This window comes from Hyperolius riggenbachi, chromosome 4 (genome assembly GCF_040937935.1).
Source record: "Hyperolius riggenbachi isolate aHypRig1 chromosome 4, aHypRig1.pri, whole genome shotgun sequence".
In the NCBI taxonomy this organism is placed as follows: Eukaryota; Metazoa; Chordata; class Amphibia; order Anura; family Hyperoliidae; genus Hyperolius; species Hyperolius riggenbachi.
In genome coordinates, this window is record NC_090649.1 from 403,373,960 (window position 1) to 403,394,418 (window position 20,459).

The window sequence follows — 20,459 nt, forward strand, 5'->3', positions numbered from 1 at the left end:
GCCCATTGAAATACATTACCCTAACGGATCCGCACCCGCAAACGGATCGCAAACCGCAGCAGAACCGCTCTGGTGTGCACTAGGCCTATGATGGAGCCTTACGTGACAGGCTGTCTTTTACGCTGGTAGTACTCTTAAAAGTGATCGTATAGAGTATCTGTGAATTTACTCGTGCGCCTTTTTTAAATGCATATAAAACGGAATTGGGTCACTACAACCACCACACTTGCATACCCCCGGGAGCAGGAGATCAGCAAGCCACACCTGTATCGATTAGAAAAGCGGAAAATCCAGCTGCACCAATGGCAAAGTAAAAGTCAGTACAACAGCTCATACGTATCGGAGCAGCATCATGGCTCCTTAGTCATAGCTAATTTGAATTTGTTTTAGGACACACAATGATTGTGGATTTATTTAGTTTATGCATTTCCCTAATCATGTTGCAAAATGCTGCATATCCTAATTATAAAGTCTGCCTAAGATTAGGATGCTGAGTTTGGGGTGTTATTTTTCCTGTACATTTGCACTATTGCCTTTTTTTTTTTTTTTTACTGATACCGATTGAGGTTTTAAACATGGAATATATTGTACCTATCTTGTATCGGCTGTTTTCATGTAGCTCTCTCTTTAACCACTTGAGGACCACAGTCTTTTCGCCCCTTAACCTCCTTGGCGGTTAATTTTTTCTGCAAAAATTGCAGAATTCCATTTTTTAAAAAAAATTTTTTTAATGTTTCATGTAAAGCTACCAGAGTGGTAGCTACATGAAACACCACTAGAGGGCGCATGTGGCCCTCTAGTCCGATCGTCGCCGGCATCTATAGCAAACGGGAACGCGTATATAACGCGTTCCCCTGTTTGGCTTCTCCTGTCGCCATGGCGACGATCGGGATGACGTCATGGACGTCAGCCGACGTCCTGACGTCAGGCACACCCGATCCAGCCCATAGCGCTGCCCGGAACTCATTGATCCGGGCAGCGCAGGGCTCTGGCGGGGGGCCCTCTTCAGCCGCTGCGTGCGGCCGATCGCCGCAGAGCGGCGGCGATCAAGCTGTGCGCGCGGCTAGCAAAGTGCTGGCTGCGCGCACAGCAATTTATAGAATGAAAATCGCCCCACCAGGGGCTGAGATCTCCCCCTGCGCGGCATAGCCCGAGCTCAGCTCGGGCTTACCGCCAGGGAGGTTAAGGACCAGAGCCTTTTTTTCCATTCAGACCACTGCAGCTTTCACTGTTTATTGCTCGGTCATACAACCTACCACCTAAATGAATTTTACCTCCTTTTCTTGTCACTAATACAGCTTTCTTTTGGTGCTATTTGATTGCTGCTGCGAATTTTACTTTTTATTATATTCATCAAAAAAGACATGAATTTTGTCAAAAAAATGACTTTTTTAACTTTCTGTGCTGACATTTTTCAAACAAAGTAAAATTTCCTATACATTTGAGCGCGAAAGTTATTCTGCTACATGTCTTTGATAAAAAAAAAAAAACATTCAGTGTATATTTATTGGATTGGGTAAAAGTTATAGCGTTTACAAACTATGGTGCCAAAAGTGAATTTTCCCATTTTGAAGCATCTCTGACTTTCTGACCACCTGTCATGTTTCATGAGGTGCTAAAATTCCAGTATAGTATAAATACCCCCCAAATGAGCCCATTTTGGAAAGACCTCCCAAAGTATTCAGTGAGAGGCATGGTGAGTTCATAGATTTTATTTTTTGTCACAAGTTAGCGGAAAATGACACTGTGACACTGACAAAAAAAAAAGTTTCCATTTCTTCTAACTTGCGACAAAAAAAAAATGAAATCTGCCACGGACTCACTATGCTCCTCTCTGAATACCTTGAAGTGTCTACTTTCCAAAAGGGGGTCATTTGTGGGGTGTGTTCACTGTCCTGGCATTTTGGGGGGTGCCTAATTGTAAGCACCCCTGTAAAGCCTAAAGTTTGGGCCCCTTAGCGCAGTTAGGCTGCAAAAAAGTGCCACACATGTGGTATTGACGTACTCAGGAGAAGTAGTATAATGTGTTTTGGGGTGTATTTTTACACATACCCATGCTGGGTGGGAGAAATGTCTCCGTAAATGACAATTTTTTAATATTTTTTTTTACACACAATTGTCTATTTACAGAGATATTTCTCCCACTCAGCATGGGTATGTGTAAAAATACACCCCAAAACACATTATACTACTTCTTCTGAGTACGGCGATACCACGTGTGGCACTTTTTTGCACCCTAAGTGCGCTAAGGGGCCCAAAGTCCAATAAGTACCTTTAGGATTTCACAGGTCATTTTGCGACATTTGGTTTCAAGACTCCTCCTCACGGTTTAGGGCCCCTAAAATGCCAGAGCAGTATAGGAACCCCACAAATGACCCCATTTTAGAAAGACACCCCAAGGTATTCCATTAGGAGTATGGTGAGTTCATAGAAGAATTTTTTTTTTTTTTTTTTTTTTTTTTTTGGTCACAAGTTAGCGGAAATTGATTTTAATTGTGCTTTTTCACAAAGTGTCATTTTCCGCTAACTTGTGACAAAAAATAAAATCTTCTATGAACTCGCCATACACCTAACGGAATACCTTGGGGTGTCTTCTTTCTAAAATGGGGTCATTTGTGGGGTTCCTATACTGCCCTGGCATTTTAGGGGCCCTAAACCGTGAGGAGTAGTCTTGAAACCAAATGTCGCAAAATGACCTGTGAAATCCTAAAGGTACTCATTGGACTTTGGGCCCCGCACTTAGGGTGCAAAAAAATTGCCACACATGTGGGACCGCCGTACTCAGGAGAAGTAGTATAATGTTTTTTGTGGTGTATTTTTACACATACAGATGCTGGGTGGGAGAAATATCTCTGTAAATGACAAGTGTTTGATTTTTTTTTTTTTTTACACACAATTGTTCATTTACAGAGAGATTTCTCCCACCCAGCATGGGTATGTATAAAAATACACCCCAAAACACATTATACTACTTCTTCTGAGTACGGCGATACCACGTGTGACACTTTTTTGCAACCTAGGTGCGCTAAGGGGCCTAACGTCCTATTCACAGGTCATTTGGAGGCATTTGGATTCTAGACTACTACTCACGGTTTAGGGCCCCTAAAATGCCAGGGCAGTATAGGAACCCCACAAGTGACCCCATTTTAGAAAGAAGACACCCCAAGGTATTCCGTTAGGTGTATGGTGAGTTCATAGAATTTATTTTTTGTCACAAGTTAGTGAAAAATGACACTTTGTGAAAAAAAACAATAAAAATCAATTTCCGCTAACTGTTGACAAAAAATAAAATCTTCTATGAACTCGTTCAACACCTAACAGAATACCTTGGGGTGTCTTTTTTCTAAAATAAGGTCACTTGTGGGGTTCCTATACTGCCCTGGCATTTTACGGGCCCAAAACCGTGAGTAGTCGGGAAACCAAATTTCTCAAAATGACTGTTCAGGGGTATAAGCATCTGCAAATTTTGATGACAGGTGGTCTATGAGGGAGCAAATTTTGTGGAACCGGTCATAAGCAGTGTGGCCTCTTAGATGACAGGTTGTATTGGGCCTGATCTGATGGATAGGAGTGCTAGGGGGTGACAGGAGGTGATTGATGGGTGTCTCGGGGTGGTTAGAGGGGAAAATAGATGCAATCAATGCACTGGGGAGGTGATCGGAAGGGGGTCTGAGGGTTTGGCTGAGTGATCAAGAGCCCACACGGGGCAAATTAGGGCCTGATCTGATGGGTAGGTGTGCTAGGGGGGGGGACAGGTGGTGACAGGAGGTGATTGATGGGTGTCTCAAGGTGTGATTAGAGGGGGGGAATAGATGCAAGCAATGCACTGGCGACGTGATCAGGGCTGGGGTCTAAGGGCGTTCTGGGGGTGTGGGCGGGTGATTGGGTGCCCTAGGGGCAGATTAGGGTCTAATCTGATGGGTATCAGTGACAGGGGCTGATTGATGGGTGATCAGTGGGTGATTAGATGGCAGAACAGATGTAAACAATGCACTTTGGAGGTGCTGTGGGCGATCAGAGAGAAGGGGGGGGGGCAGGATCAGTGTGCTTGGTGCAGACTAGGGTGGCTGCAGCCTGCCCTGGTGGTCCCTCGGACACTGGGACCACCAGGGCAGGAGGCAGCCAGTATAATAGGCTTTGTATACATTACAAAGCCTATTATACGAAGTACATGCGGCGATCCGGGTGCTAGTAACCCGCCGGCGCTTCCGAACGGCCGGCGGGTTACAGCGCGAGGGGGCGGAGCCAGTCGCCGGCGGCTGATCGCGTCACGAATGACGCGATCGCCGCATAACCACGCCCGCAGCCGCCGATGGGCGTATTGCGGTCGTTTTGGCCCGGTCTTTGCTGCCGCCCATCGACTGGGGGCGGTCCTTAAGTGGTTAAGAGAAGTAACACTTGGGCGGGTACACTCGCCTATATGATTTGCGGTGTTTGACAGGTTTGTTAGCTATGACTAAGGAATTCATGATGTTCCGATACGCATGAGCTGTTGCACTGTGTTGTCCACTAATGCTGCAATAAAAATTTGACTTTTACTTCGCTATTGGTGCAGCAGGATTTTTCTTTTCTAAATGCCTTTTTTAAATGTACACCACCCTGAAGCAGGAAATTTGGGCATCCAGCGGCCGCTTGGTAATTTGGGCATCACATAGACTGCAGTGTTAATTGTGACTATAGCGGCGCTCAGTGTATAATTTGGGTGCTGGCTCCAGTGTTTGGCTATTGCATGGCTAAACTCTGGGTCTGTTGGTGTAGTGGAAATGGGCGAGCTTGGCTGGGGCAGTGCGGCAGAAACGGGCACTGTATTATACTACAGCGCAGTGGCAGCAGGCTAATTTTGGTATTACTATTTGAGTATAGCCGAGCGCCACAAATCTCAGATAACGCAGTGGAGGGGCAATGGGGGTAATTTATAGGGTACATGAAGTTCAACTATTATGTATTCTCTGGGGGGTAAGTTATTAGTTTTACATTCATGGGGAGGAGTTTAGTGTTCTTAGTGGTTAGGGAGGTAGTGTTAGGAGCAAGTGTAGGAAAGTTACGGGCTGCTGATTAGTGCTGATGGCTGGTTTTCTTCAAGTTTGGTGATGAAGGCTGTAAACACAGTAAACCAGTTGACAAATGATGGCTTGTTGCCAAAAATTTGGATTTTTAAATTGCAAGAAATGAGAAGCATAGGCTGTGCGCACAGCCACCCATGTGATATGTAGCTATAGATAACTGATTGGAACTGTAAGTAAATCAGATGTGAGACAGTACAGGTATATATGCTACATTCATTGTTTCTACTAGTAAATTACAGCCTGCAACATGTGACTTACGGGTCAACCTATGAACTGATGGGTCAATTGGCAGCAGATGACTAGATGATTTCTATTCCAGAGTTCGAGTTGGATTGGTGGAAACAATGATCCATTGACCGGTTTCACGTGGCGGGGAGGATGTGAACGGGAAACGACGGGCATACAGATCTGGAGTGAAGTGTTTATTATTGAAAAGCCTGATGGATCCAAGGTAAGGGCTGTGCTTGCTCAACTTTTTGCATCTCCTATCGATTTTACTAACGTTTAGGATAGTGGATATATAACAGTCTTTTCTTGTAAATTCAGGCAATATTTTATCAGTTCTTGGGACACAGTAGTCTGTACCTGTGATCTGTCACTCCAATCTCATGATCATTCCAGCATCTGTAGTGTTTGAATCAGACACCTGAAATGAGAATGCAGCTAATCTTGTCAAAAATGATCTGTATCTGTATGCATGTTTAGGTCTACGGCTAAAAGTATTAGGGCCCATTCACACTTAAAAGCGCAATTGATTTTACAAAGATTAGCGTGGTAAAATCACTGTACATTTTCGCGATTTAGAGCAATCTCGATCAGCGCTTTATTAAGTAAAATACTGCAGGTAAAACGTTTTGTAATTGGCGCAAAATTGCCTGTGATTGGTGCCAATTGCGGTTAGAATAGCACTAACTCTTTAAAAAGCGCCAGCACTTTGGCGATTTAGCAGGAATCGCCCGCTAATAGCCGTAGTGAGAATGGGCACTTGGAGGCATAGAATCAGCAGGGACTGCCAGGCTACCAGCAGTGTTTAATTGAAAATCAATAGGGCAGCCTCCATATCCCTCTCAGTTCAGGTTCCCTTTAACGGTGATGATTTGGCAATCACAATGTATTTTACTCACCCAGCCTGTGGCCACCTCCACAGAGGAATATTAAGCGATTACGAGCAGGGGGCTGGTTCGGCAAGACTCCAGGGGAAAAAAAAATTTAATGGCAGTTTTGTCTGATTGCCTAGTCGCTACCTCTCATGCAGAGACTGGCAATCAGAATGCTAGGTAAGTAGTGTATCCCCTCTCCCTAGTTGTATAATTGGCATGATCATAGTGCCACATGCCATTCATCATCTACTTCTGCGGGTACGGGATCCCAGCCTGATGACTTTATTAGCCTGGGTGGAACCCAATGTGCAAAGCTGGAGGACACTGGCTGCAGTACTGGACATGCGAGAGACACTATTGCTGCTGGAAAAAGAGAGGTGAGTTGCTTCTTACCCAAGATTGTTTCCTTCTATAGAGGGTTGCAATTCTGGTGTCGGCCTAAGGTGCAGCTGCAGTTACCCTTAAAAGCTATAGTTCACCACTTTACTAAGTGCGCGTGGGGGGGGGGGGAGGGGGACGGAGTTCTGGGACCAAGTCGCGGGCTGACCTCAATGTCTAGGGGCCAGCTCTCTCCCTTATAAAGTTCCCTAGTGTCTAATAGCCCCCCTCCATCCCCTATACAGTTCCCTGATGTTTAGTGGTCCTCCCTCCCTCATCTATACAATTCCCTGATGTTTTAGTGATCCTCCCTCCCCTATACAGTTTCCTGGTGTTTAGTGCCCCCCTCCTTCCCCTACACAGTTTGCTGGTGTCTAGTGCCCCCCCCTCACTTTCCTACAGTGCCCTGGTATCTAGTGCTGGCCCCCTCCCCATATGGCTTCCCTGGTGATCTAGGGCTTACCCTCCAATATAGTTTTTCTGGTGGTCTTGAGTGGGCCAAACATAATACAAAGTAGGGGAAACCACCTGAGGGCCAAATATGATGGCTCCGAGGGCCAGATTTGGCCCACAGCCAGGGTTTGACATATATGCCCTATAGCCTTTCTTGTTTACCTACTTTAGCTTGCGTTAAATACCATAAGATACAGCTCCATTACAGAAGGGCTTCTGCAACCAATTCCTCTGCCAGGGGGTGCTGACCTAAGCAGTACATTTAAAAATTTGATTTTCTGAAACAGCCGGCATTAGTTTATATCAGCATCTTGCTGAGTAAGGGCTTTTTATGCTCCGACACAAACTAACCCTGCTTTGTTTCACTTCTTGTTTCCTGACATTGAGCCCTCATTTACCAGCATAATTTATGTACTGTTTTCCTTTTCAAACAAGTAATATGAACTCCAGTTGGCAGCTCTAAGGGTCACATTAGGTGCACATGACTTAAATGTGTGAGGAATTTCTGCTGTGGGGATTCAGCAGGAAATGCTGCCACACTGTGGGCAACAATGGAAGGACATAATGTAAGAGGCCGGAGAACCATGCTGATAATTGATTTAGTGTTTCACATTACTTAGCACTTATTACACAATAAAAAATAATTTACATGCAAGCTGGCATTAAATTGACTGTCTGTACTTGCTACAAATCTATGATTCATTCCTGTTAGTGTCACCTAGTGCAAATCCAGGCCATATACTGCCAGGCCGACCTGACAGACTTTCATTGAAGCAGATGTAGAATGAACTTTTATCTCTAAAGAATAAAGTGAGGCAGCTTCAAATGGCCTCTTTTTTTTCCCCTGATCTCAATGCTTTGAAAAAAATTAGGTCCTTCACGGAAATTTGTGTTCATTTCCAATATCTAGTCAGACGCTGAGGGGAAAAATAGGATATTTCTGCTCATGATAGAGATTTTAACTTTATCATAATCTTTACTGTTCATCTCTGCGCATTTAATTCCAAGAATTGCAAGCACTGTGTGGTAAGTTTAACTTCTTTTTTGCTTGTTGCTGGCAAGCATTTCAGTCTAATGGGTCTGTTACATAAAGAATAGGGATGGGAGGGGGGGGGGGGGGGGAGCAGGAAAAACATAGTCCAGCTAGAACGCAAAACTAGAACCTGCAAGGAGATTCATGTGTACATGTGTACATGTGTACATTGTTGTTAATTTACATAATGTCATCACTTGCTGCTGCTATACTGTTCAGTATGAGAATGGACAGAGAATTTGTACCTTTAATTTTCTTGATAAAACTGATTTGGTGAGGGCGTGGCCAAGATGGCACGCTAAAGAGACTGCTGACCTAGAGCTCCATTGCCCGCCCTTCTGTAATCTTGCCATCCGCCTGCTGATTAGTTAGATACCCAGCAAAACTAATTTGGTATTGCCATATGATGTGTATTGTTTTCTGTATTCAGACAGTAAACCTATGATGCCCCATTGTAAAATCTTTCTTTTAATAATGTACTCTAAGAAAAAAACACTCTGCAGTGTGTAACTCATAATTGTCAAGCTATGTCAATTGTAGAATCTTCCACATACTGCTTAGTACTGTATGGAACAATAATTGTCTGTGTGAAGTTGCCTCATAAGAAGCTAATCACTGTTTTCTAGATAGTCCGCTCCCAATGTAACTCTGGCAAGTCTGACACCACTGTGGGGAACTCAACGGCTGTTTAAAGGGAACCTTAACTGAACGCGAGGTAAAGAGTTTCACTTACCTGGGGCTATTACCAGCCCCCTGCAGCAGTCCTGTGCCCTCGGAGCCGCTCTGGAATCCTCCGGTCCCCCGCTGTCACTTAGTTTCGTTTTTGACGAATCACCAGTCGCATTCCGCATGCGTAGATATATGGCAACACGTATCTTTGTACGCGTTGCGGTCCGCAACATCGATAATTGCAGTAGGGAATGCGTCCAATAATACACATGGCGGCCGGCCGACTGGTGATTCGTTAAAAACGAAACTAAGTGACAGCGGGGGACCAGAGGATTCCAGAACGGCTCCGAGGGCACAGGACTGCTGCAGGGGGCTGGTAATAGCCCCAGGTAATTGAAACTCTTTACCCCCTGTTCAGTTAAAGCGGATCCGAGATGAAAAACTAGAACAGTAACTGGTCTATATATCTTATGTAAAGTTTAGACATAGATTTAGTTTACACATCAAATCTGTCTGCAATCAGCTTCAATAGAATATGATTATTTCTTCCTGTTATACAATGACAGCAGCCATGTTGTTTGTAAACATTACATACAGGCTAGCTTATCTGCACCTAATCCCTCCTCCCCTCTGCCTCTGAAATCTCTGGCTAGTAACGCCTCCTCCTCCTGCCCAGACTGAGCTCCCATAAGCCCTTGCTACTGCCAAGGCTCTCTGAAAACCTGTGGGCGTGGTTTATTTAGTTTATAGGGAATTGGAGTATTAAAACAAAAACAAAAATTATTTGGCTTGAGGAATGCCCTATAAACAGGAAAGGAACACAATTATGCAATGAGTAGAAGTTCACATCGGATCCACTTTAAGGTTCCCTTTACGTAAAACCTATGTTATGCACAACCTGGTTATCCTTATATCTCATCAGGTGCTTGGTGGCCTGTCATTGTTGCTGGTCTTCCCTCTGTGCTGCCAGTGTAGCCCTCTCTGAGTTCACTCCTTTCCCCCTATTTGTACACACTCCAACACGGCTGTTTTGTGGCAGATGTCGCCGGGAGCGTGCAGGGTATGTGCTGTGCTCTTGCCTGTGGCTGCTCTGCACAACCGTTCAGTAGCACAATTCATGAGGTTCTGCACATGCCCCCCTCAGACTGGAGGCAATTGGGGCTGTGAGCAGGTGCTACAATGGCGGCACGGAGGCCGGGCATAGTAAGAGGGCCACCAAGTGTCTGACAAAAGCATTAGCAGATATGCGTAACTTTTCTCACTACAGAATTGAAGTGTCAGAATTCTGGGGATTTGAACCAGGTAACTGGTAACATTGGGAAACCTTGATAAAACTATTTACAACTTTATAAGCTTAAAAAAGATGCATAACTATGTTGTCAACAGATATTTAGTTCATATTTTAAGGACTGAGCAACACTGCAGAATGCTTTGCGATCCGTCATTGCTGCATTTGCATTTTTTTTTTTTTAAAACGTGCTCCCATTGACTTGCATGAAAATTGCAGCAATCTTTTTGAAAAATCATGATCACTGATTTTGCTGGGAATCTACCACGATTGAATGCAAGTCAGTGGGAGTTTGTTTTTAAAAATGCAACGCTGGCAGATCGAAAAGCGCTCTGTGTGGCTCAGCTGTAGTTGTTTCTGTCTGGACTCGGGGTTTATGCTAGGAATACATGCAACTTTCCATAAGATTGATGGTTCAAATGTTTTCCGACATGTCTGATCTTCTCCTGATTGATAACGGGCTCGATTTTGCGCATTTGTGATCAGAAAATCAATCCCATTATTGAAAGCTGATTGGACCTGTCAGATATAGTTTCAACCTGTCAATCTGATGGAAAATTGCATGGTGTATTCCTAGCATTAGACTTCTAGAAAAGATGGCTTGTTTCTTGCATTAGTTCACTGAGAGTGCTTATGTGCTGCCTTTTTGACTATTCACTTTTTAAAGTGTAACTCCTGCCAAATCCTTTTACTTTTTTGATATATGCAGTGTTCTCCCCAGGCTCTTTTAGCCGGGTGCTCCACCCGGCTAAATTTGGTGACCATCTGGCTGTCATCGGCTCACCGCCGCCTCCTATACTGTAAGCAGAGTTGAGCCAGCGCTGCATTCCCACCTGGCTACTTTTTTCATGTCACCCGGCTGGGAAAAAAAATTCTGGAGAGAACACTATATGTTTTTTCACCTCATTTGTCATATTACCTGTGGCACAAAAAATCAGAAGAGATAATTCAAGTTCCACTTGAAATTCCACTTGAAAACCTGACATTCCAGTTTCTTGGGTTGGTTTGATAACTGAAATTTTACAGTTACAGAAATGGAATACTGATCTGAATTTCATAGTCTTTTCTTCCATATAGGTAGCATCTTACACATAATGTTTTCCTCATAGGTGGCGGTTCTTCTCATGGATACTCAGGGAGCCTTTGATAGCCAATCAACAATCAAGGATTGTGCAACGGTGTTTGCCTTAAGCACAATGACCAGCTCTGTCCAGGTAACCATTTTTCTTCCTTAGGTATGAGTGACTGCAGTTTTGTGTATTGATAATTTTCATATGACAGATGGGTGTATCACTTCATTCTGGTAAAACAAATATGAATGCTAAATTGACTTTATAAAGGGAGAGTTAAAAAATGCCTAAGTGTGCACATTTTTATACACTTTTTTTTGATAGGCTAGCCAATAAAATGTGACTTGCATTGTACGTTACAATGGCTTAAAAATAACTACTATGGTGGCATTTACAATATGCACTGCAGATAAGAAGCACTTATGCTGGGGATACACGGTACGTTTCTGTACCGTGTATCGACCAGCTGGCCCGATCAAACCGCGTTGATAAGGAAGCGCCAGCGGGGACGAGCAGTAATCGATCCTTGCTAAACGGCCGCCGGATCGACCCGTGTATTCCCAGCATTAGAAAGAGTAAGGCCCCATTTATATTTAAAGAGACACTGAAGCGAGAATAAATCTCGCTTCAGTGCTTATATTCAGCAGGGGCATGTGGGCCCCTGCTAAAACGCCGCTATCCCGCAGCTAAACGGGGGTCCCTTACCTCCCCAATCCCCTCGTGGAGTCCCGGGCAGCGCTTCCGCATTGAGGCAGGGCTAACCGCTGCAGCCCTGCCTCACACGCGTCTGTCAGCGCGTATCTCCGCATCTCCCCCCGCCTCTGTCTTCCTTAGCTGAGAGGGGCGGGGGAGAGGCGGCGATTCGCCGCTGATAGACGGCGCTGAGAGGCAGGGCTGCAGCCGTTAGCCCCGCCTCAAGAGCAGCAAAATCTACGACCAAGTTGTTCATAGATTTTGCAGGGGGAGATTTGGGGGTAAGCGCTAGGCTCGCAACATGATTTAAAAAAAAAATAAAAAAAAAACAGCAGCGCTGCCCCCTGGCGGTTTTTAATAGACCGCCAGGAGGGTTAATGGGGTCAATTCTAAGTTTCCCTCTTTTTTTTTAATTTTCTCTGAAGAGAGCAACATGGGGGTCTCAAATCAACTCTCAAATGACCTGAAGACAACGATTGTTCACCATCATGGTTTAGGGGAAGGATACATAAAGCGGTATCAGATTTCAGCAGTATGTTTCAACAGTTAGGAACATATTGAGGAAATGGAAGACCATTTAACTCCGTTCAAGTTAAGGCTCGAAGTGACAGACCAAGAAAAATTTCGGATAGACAGACGTGACGAATGGTGAGAACAGTCAGTCAACCCACGGACCAGCACCAAAGACCTACAACATCATCTTGCTGCAGTTAGTCACTGTGCATCGTTCAACCATTCGACGCACTTTACACAAGGAGATGCTGCGAGAGTGATGCAGAGGAAGCCTTTACTCCGCCCACAGCGCAAACAGAGCCACTTGAGGTATGCTACATTTGGGAAAGCCAACTTCATTTTGGAAGAAGTTTTGAGTTATTTGGGCATAACAAGGGGCGTTATGCATGGAGGAAAAAGAACACAGCATTCCAAGAAAGACTCCTGCTACCTACAGTAAAATATGCTGGTATTTCAGTCATGCTGTGTGGCCAGTGCAGGAACTGGGAATCTTGTCAAAGTTGAGGCACACATGGATTCCACTCAGTATCGCCAGATTCTGGAGACCAATGTCCAGGAATCGGCGACAAAGCTGAAGCTGCGCCGGGGCTGGATCTTTCAACAAGACAACGACCCTAAACACAAAATCCACTAAGGCATTCATGCAGGGACAACATTCTGGAATGGCCATCTCAGTCCCCAGACCTGAATATAATTGAAAATCTGTGTTGTGAGTTAGACAGCTGTCCATGCTCGGAAGCCATCAAACCTGAATGAACTAGAGATGTTTTGTAAAGAGGAATGGTCCAAAATACCTTCAACCAGAATCCAGACTCTCACTGGAACCTAAAGGAAGCGTTTAGAGGCTGTAATTTCTGCAAAAGGAGGATCTACTGAATATTGATTTGATTACTTTATGTGGTGCCCAAATTTATGCACCTGCCTAATTTTGTTTAAACAATTATTGTGCACTTTCTGTAAATCCAATAAACTTAATTTTACTTGTCAAATATCTGTGTGTGTATTATAATATAATTTTGAACAACGATAATTTGTAACCTAGGTAAGAATAACGGACGCTGCTCGTTGTGGTGCAAAAAGTTGAAATGTGAACTATTCTTTTTTTTTTTTTTCTGAGAAAGCACAGGGCAAGATTTTAGAAACAATTATACAATTTTAGAAATTATTTTTTGAATGATGGGTATTGTAATCAATAAATTTGGTATGGAAATGAAAGTTAAAGATAACAAGCGATATAGTCTTATATTTACACGGCACCTTATTTACACAACTCAAAAAAAAAAAGATTTGCATTGATGTGAATGGGGCGCCCTTTTTAATAGGCACCATTATTAGTTTCTCCCCCCTAGCCTACTGTTAAAAGCTTTGGGGCGTACTCCACTTGCTCTTTAGTGTTGCATCACATTGTGCTGCAGAAATTTCTGTGCAGCATATTGTTGAAGTTGATGTGTCATGAAGGGATGTATCGAGATCCCAAAATATGTGACTTGAAGTCCTTTGGACGCTCTAGCTTTTATAAACCACAGGTCAAAAATGCTGCATGGCTTTTCAGAGCAGTTACTGTCAAAGTGCTTCTTATTGGAATCTGCACCTAATGGAATATGCAGACAAACTGCTGCAAATGTGAGTGCTTGTTTTAACAAACCGCAGGACTTCCACGGTGCAGTTTGCAGTGTTTTTTTTTTTTTTTTTTTTTTTTTTTTTTTTAATACATAATCAGGTTTACATACTCACTGTAAATAAGGGGGTGGGGGGAGAGACATCACTGCAGGGATGAGGGATCACTGAGGGGGGGGGGCACTTATGCTGGGGTACCTATAGCGAACTAACATTTTCTGTGGCACTTGTTGCTAGCTAACTTATACTGGTAAGGGGGGTGGCCTCCAGTGGAAGCAGACAGAGCCAGGAGAAGCGCCACAATCACGTGGTGAGAGCCTGTTACCGGTAACAAATTTTTACTTTTTACCGCTCAAGGCCCACTATCACCAGCTGCCCCCGGACTGACCACATCCTAAACAGCCAACCCCCGACGCGCCCCCACTTGGCAGAGATTTGATTTTAGGACCCCTTTGAGGACAGTTAGTGATAAGTGATGGCAGGGATTTAATTGTTAGATCCTTGGTGAGTGACATGCGGATTAGAGATCACTGGAAGTACCCATTTGCTGCCCCTTCATCCCCTTGAGTGCCAGATCCAGCTGTTTGTAGCCGCACAATGCTATGTGCAAACTCTGTGTAGCAGGACAAATGTTTGACAGTCTAACTGCTACTGCTACTGCCACCCTGCTGCTCACAGCCCGCCCCTGGTGCTCTAGGCCATGGCCTTTGTGGCCTTGCCTTAAATCCGGCCATGCCTGTTAGTGTACTGTATTGGTGACTGGTGTACCGCTTTCATCATCTTTTTCTTGCCAGTCACCATTACGGGGCTAAACACAGGGGAGGTTAATAATCCTCTTTCACACTTCCTGTTTGATGCTGGAGTAGCTTTTCCACTGGAGCTCAGGACCACCTGCATTTCTGCGGTTTACAGAGGGGGTACTGGGTCTCATAGTCATTGCTGTAATGATGCTTGCTTAGCTTGCAGCTTACACAGGATGCATAGGTCTTGCTAGTTAATGCAGGTACAGTACTTATAGTCTGCTACTCTGTCCACAATTCTGTGCAGCCTGGATAATGTTGTAGCTTTGTAGCCATGCACAAGCAAGTCAGATGATAGGCAGTTCCCTCAGTAATCAGGCATCAGCTTATACAGGAAGCATAGGTCACAGCGGCTGGTACTTTTGGGGTAATCCACGCAGGCCCAGAATAGTGTGCAGAGCAGCAGGCATGGGTCTTCAACTGATGTATGACACATGCCCCGCCCACTTTTCACTATAGCCGGATACAGAATACAGCAGGAGCCAAAAAAACAAGTTTACTATAACAGAAGTTCTATTAGGGTTTACTATACCAAGCGTTTCTGTCATATACTTCTAATTGTGCTTGGCAAGTACCTGGACATTTAGTTTACTATTTTTATTTTGTTATTTAGTTGAATTTGAAAATTTTTATTTTACTTTCAGGTGTATAATTTGTCACAGAACATTCAAGAGGACGATTTGCAGCATTTACAGGTACTGGACCAGTTGCCCAACATATCTTCTGTGGGGGGAGGGGGGTTCGGGGGAGAATTGGGGTAGAATTGGGTTTAAAGAGGAACTCCAGAGAAAATAGTGTAATGAACAAAAGTGCAAAATTTTTTTTATTTTTTTTTTACAATAATTGTGTATAAATGATTTAGTCAGGGTTTGCCCATTGTAAAATCTTTCCTCTCCCGGATTTACAATCTGACATTTATCATATGGTGACATTTTTAATGCTGGCAGGTGATGTCAGTGGAAGTAGCTGCTGCTTGTTTTTTTTTTTGTTTTTTTTTTTTTGGGCAGTTGGAAACCGCTGTTATTTCCCACAATGCAACAAGGCTCCCACGGTGTGATGTCAGCACCATGGTCCTGACCTCACACTGTGGGATGGGTTTCAACACAATATCAGCCATACAGAGCCCACTGATGATCTGTTTGAGAAAAGGTATTTCGTGGGGAAGGGCTTGTCCAATACTGATTGGGATGAAGTCCAATTCTTGGTTACAGTTTCTCTTTAAATCTTCAGTCTAGTTTCTCTATCAGTCTGGGCAGTTAAGCTACCAGTGTTTTTGGGAGATAAGGAGGGAGATACAAACACCATGCAAACATTATCCTGGTGGAATTTTAAACTGGGGCTAGTGGTGTATAGCAGGAATGCGTAAACGTGAAGATTTTGTTTCAGGGGATCCATACAAATCTGAGTACTTATAGCCCTGACAATCCTCTGATATACTACATACCATATTTATGAAAGGAAACAATCTTTGCTGCCATCTAGTGTTACTGAGGATCAATTGTCAGCTTATTGATGTAACACTTGCTAAATGCTAAATCAGTATCTTATGCATATTTGATGAGGCAAACTGATGCTGTTACAGCACTCGTTTCCTGAACACCCCAGAGCTAAATGTGTACCGTACTTTTCGCCGTATAAGACACACTTTTTCTCCCCAAAAAATGGGGAGAAAAAGTCCCTGCGTCTTATACGGCAAAGGCAGGGAATCCTCGACTTACGAACGCCCGCCGATACGAACCGCGACCCGCTGTCAGGGATTCCCTGCCTGTGGTGCTGCTGTGGCCGTCTCCTTCCTCCCCGCTTCCCTCTACCCGCACCTCGGGTCCCCCCTGCGTGTCCTCGGGTCCCCCCTGGGTGAGAAACAGCAGCGCTTACCTTCTCCATCTTGCCCGCGGCGATTGAAGACATCTGGTTTCAGTGGGCGGCTTCCTCTAGTGCCGCCTTTTAATGACGCGTCATAGATGACGCGTCATTACAAGCCGGCACTAGAGGAAGCCGTCCACTGAAGCCGGATCTCTTCAATCGCCGCGGGCAAGATGGAGAAGGTAAGCGCTGCTATTTCTCACACAGGGAGGCCCGACCCGAGGACACGCAGGGGGGACTGAGGACACCAGAACGAGGGGTAGAGACAACCGGGGGGGGGGGGGGGCAGAGAGCGGACACATGGGGGGCAGAGAGCGGACACATGGGGGGCAGAGAGCGGACACATGGGGGGCAGAGAGCGGACACATGGGGGGCAGGGAGCGGACACATGGGGGGCAGGGAGCGGACACATGAGGGCAGAGAGCAGGACCATGGGGGGCACGCAGGAGGACCATGGGGCAGACAGCAGCACACTGGGGGCACCATTTGGGGGAGGTCAGGAGGTCATGTACAAGGTGCTCCTGAAATATGGATGCACTAGGTTCAGTTTTTTTTTTTTTTTTTTTTTTCTTGGTTTTTGGCCTCTAAACCTAGGTGCGTCTTATATTCCGGAGCATCTTATACGGCGTGAAATACGGTAATTGCCAATGTTCTGCTTTTACAAAGCTGTACACTAATCCCCTAACTGTATCCTTCCCCAGCTTTTTACAGAGTATGGACGACTTGCAATGGAAGAAATCTACAAGAAGCCCTTTCAGGTAAATTACAGACATTAGCAATCAATGTACAGTACTAATCACTAGCGTGCCATGGACAGAGCTCTTCTGTGTACTGAGCTAATATCTTTATAGACCCACCATGTGCCCTGTGTAAATCAAAGGAGCTGGCTGCAAGACAAGACATTTATATCGTGCTTTTCTCCTAGCGGACTCAAAGCGGCAGAGCTGCAGCCACTAGGACACACTCTATAGGCAGTAGCAGTGTTAGGTTGTCATGCTCAAGGTCTCCTTACTAAATAGGTGTTGGCTTACTGAACAGGAAGAGCCACAATTTGAACCCAGGTCTCCTGTGTCAGAGGCAGAGCCCATAACTAGAGATGTCGCGAACGGTTCGCCTGCGAACGGTTCCAGGCGAACTTTGGGGGTTCGCGGTCGCCTGCTTCAGGCGAACTTTTGCGGAAGTTCGATTCGCCCCATAATGCTCTATTGAGCAAAACTTTGACCCTTCATATCACTGTCAGCAGACACATTATTGCCAAACACACTGGTCTCACTGCTGTAAGCCCGCCCACCCTCCCTCCTCCAAGCAAGGTCCTTATACTATTTGACTCAGTTGTCTGCCTACACTAATTAGTTATGGGACAGCTGCTACACACTCTGCTAGGAAGATTTTAATTAGCCTCTTGTGGGCCTCCTCCCTCTTACCCTTCTACCTATTCCCTCCTACCGGAGGGAGGAGGGTCTCATCTGCCAGGGAATTATCCCATTTCAAAAAACAGTATACATCATACCATGGCTTGGAATCGAACCCAGATCTCACTGTGTGGTGGGCAAGCACACTAACCACGGTACCACTACAGTAGTAACTGAAGCTGGCCTAAAATTTATGCTCAATGCAATAGAAACATTAGGTTGCTTAAAGGGAACCTTAACTGAGAGTGATATGGATGTTTCCTGTAAACAATACCAGTTGCCTGGCAGTCCAGCTGATCTTTGTGACTGCAATAGTGGCTAAATCACACCCTGAAACAAGCATGCAGCTAATCCAGTCTGACTTCAGTCAGAGCACCTGATCTGTATGCTTGTTCAGGGGCTGTGGCTAAAAGTATTAGAGACACAGGATCAGCAGGCAATTCAGGCAACTGGTATTATTTTAAAAGGAAAAATCCATATCCTTCTCCGTTTAGGTTCCCTTTAAGGATTTGTAGCATAAAAGCCAACTTACATTGGCTGGGATTTGAACCTGGGTCTCACTGTGTGGTGGGCAAGCACACTAACCACTGTACCACAACAGTAGTAACTGAAGCTGGCCTAAAATTTCGAATCTCAGCTCTCTGTTCAGTAAGCCAGCACCTATTCAGTAGGAGACCTTAGGCAAGTCTTCCTAACACTGCTACTGCCTATAGAGCATGCCCTAGTGGCTGCAGCTCTGGTGCTTTGAGTCCGTCAGGAGAAAAGTGTGATATAAATGTTGTTTGTCTTGTCTACTTTTTCTCTTGTATTGAGCATAAATGGTAAATGCTAGGCCAGCTTCAGTTAGTACTGTTGTGGTACAGTGGTTAGGGTGCTTGCCCACCACACAGTCCTGAGTTCATGTCTACTTTAACCTCCTCGGCGTTCTATTGAGATCGCCAGGGAGGCTGCGGGAGGGTTTTTTTTTAATTAAAAAAAAACTATTTCATGCAGCCAACTGAAAGTTGGCTGCATGAAAGCCCACTAGAGGGCGCTCCGGAGGCGTTCTTCCGATCGCCTCCGGCGCCCATAATAAACAAGGAAGGCCGCAATGAGCGGCCTTCCTTGTTTTGCTTAGATCGTCGCCATGGCGACGAGCGGAGTGACGTCATGGACGTCAGCCGACGTCCTGACGTCAGCCGCCTCCGATCCAGCCCTTAGCGCTGGCCGGAACTTTTTGTTCCGGCTGCGCAGGGCTCAGGCGGCTAGGGGGGCCCTCTTTCGCCGCTGCTCGCGGCGAATCGCCGCAGAGCGGCGGCGATCAGGCAGCACACGCGGCTGGCAAAGTGCCGGCTGCGTGTGCTGCACTTTATTTGATAAAAATCGGCCCAGCAGGGCCTGAGCGGCAGCCTCCGGCGGTGATGGACGAGCTGAGCTCGTCCATACCGCTCAGGAGGTTAAAGCCATACTTTTAAAGAGATTGTGGTGAGCCCCAAGAGATAGCAATGTTTCGGTTAGTTATAGTTGGTCTTTTTTCACATTATACAGTACAGTACTAAGTATTTAAAAAAAAAATAATAATCTGTAAATGTTTGGATTGTGGAACAAATTATGAGTTTTTATTCATCCTTTTGTGGAAATTTGCTCTTATGAGTGCTTTGGATTACAAGTATGTTTCTGGAACAAATTCTGCTCGTAACCCAAGGTTCCACTGTGTTCACAAAGCAATTAAAGCAGAGAAAGTTCTCTGCTTTCCCCCCCCCCCCCCCCCCCACACCCCCTTCCTGAATACAGCAGAAGCTACCCTGCAAATAAAGCTCAAACTAATCTGATAATTTTTCTTTCTATTGAAACCACTATACTATCCATTAGTATTAGTTTTATGCTATTTACTATCTCTGATCAGAAATATTTGGGTTTCATAGCACTTAAAACTAACATGCAAATCTTGGCAGTGTCATTTCTGGTGTATTGTCCAAGGTTACCCGGTAGGCGCTCAGGAACACACAATGTGAGAAATTGAATTTCTGTAGACATTGCAGGTCATTTTTTTTTGTCCATAGTTATTGGTTGTTTTGTTTTTTCTCTTGTTGCTAAATGTTTACAATTATACTATGTTTCCATTGCAGACCCTCATGTTTTTAATCAGAGACTGGAGCTATCCTTATGAACATCCTTATGGTTTAGAAGGTGGACATCTCTTTCTAGAAAAGCGGTTGCAGGTAACAAATGCTGGACTAGCCATCGTGGCATTAGATTAAGGCCCTTTTATACTTCCGGTAATCAGTTGCTCTCAATTAAAACTGAAAACTTATTTTCAAAGTATTGCCTGTTGTCCTACGGCTCAGTTCCCACTATACGTGTTTTAATTGAAAGCTTTTTCACAATGCACCGCTGTGGAAAAAATGCATACCAACGCATAAAGTGTAATAGGACCCTTCATAGGAAATGTTTTTTTTTTTTCAATAAAATGTCTGTTTTTGCAGGGTAGTAAAGTAAATCTGTCACATGTATAGGTGCACTTT

The 20,459-nt window shown here is 44.8% G+C and overlaps 1 protein-coding gene across 2 annotated transcripts in view; it reads left to right on the top strand.

The window, feature by feature from the left end:
• Window positions 1-20,459, top strand: part of ATL2 (atlastin GTPase 2) — a 130,037-nt gene that overhangs the window by 74,875 nt on the left and 34,703 nt on the right. For both annotated transcript variants that reach the window (XM_068232299.1, XM_068232301.1), the window contains exons 3-7: window positions 5,386-5,517; window positions 11,097-11,201; window positions 15,325-15,375; window positions 17,245-17,301; window positions 20,064-20,156. In XM_068232299.1, coding sequence (XP_068088400.1) covers window positions 5,386-5,517; window positions 11,097-11,201; window positions 15,325-15,375; window positions 17,245-17,301; window positions 20,064-20,156 — 438 coding nt within the window. The remainder of the gene's footprint in view (window positions 1-5,385; window positions 5,518-11,096; window positions 11,202-15,324; window positions 15,376-17,244; window positions 17,302-20,063; window positions 20,157-20,459) is intronic.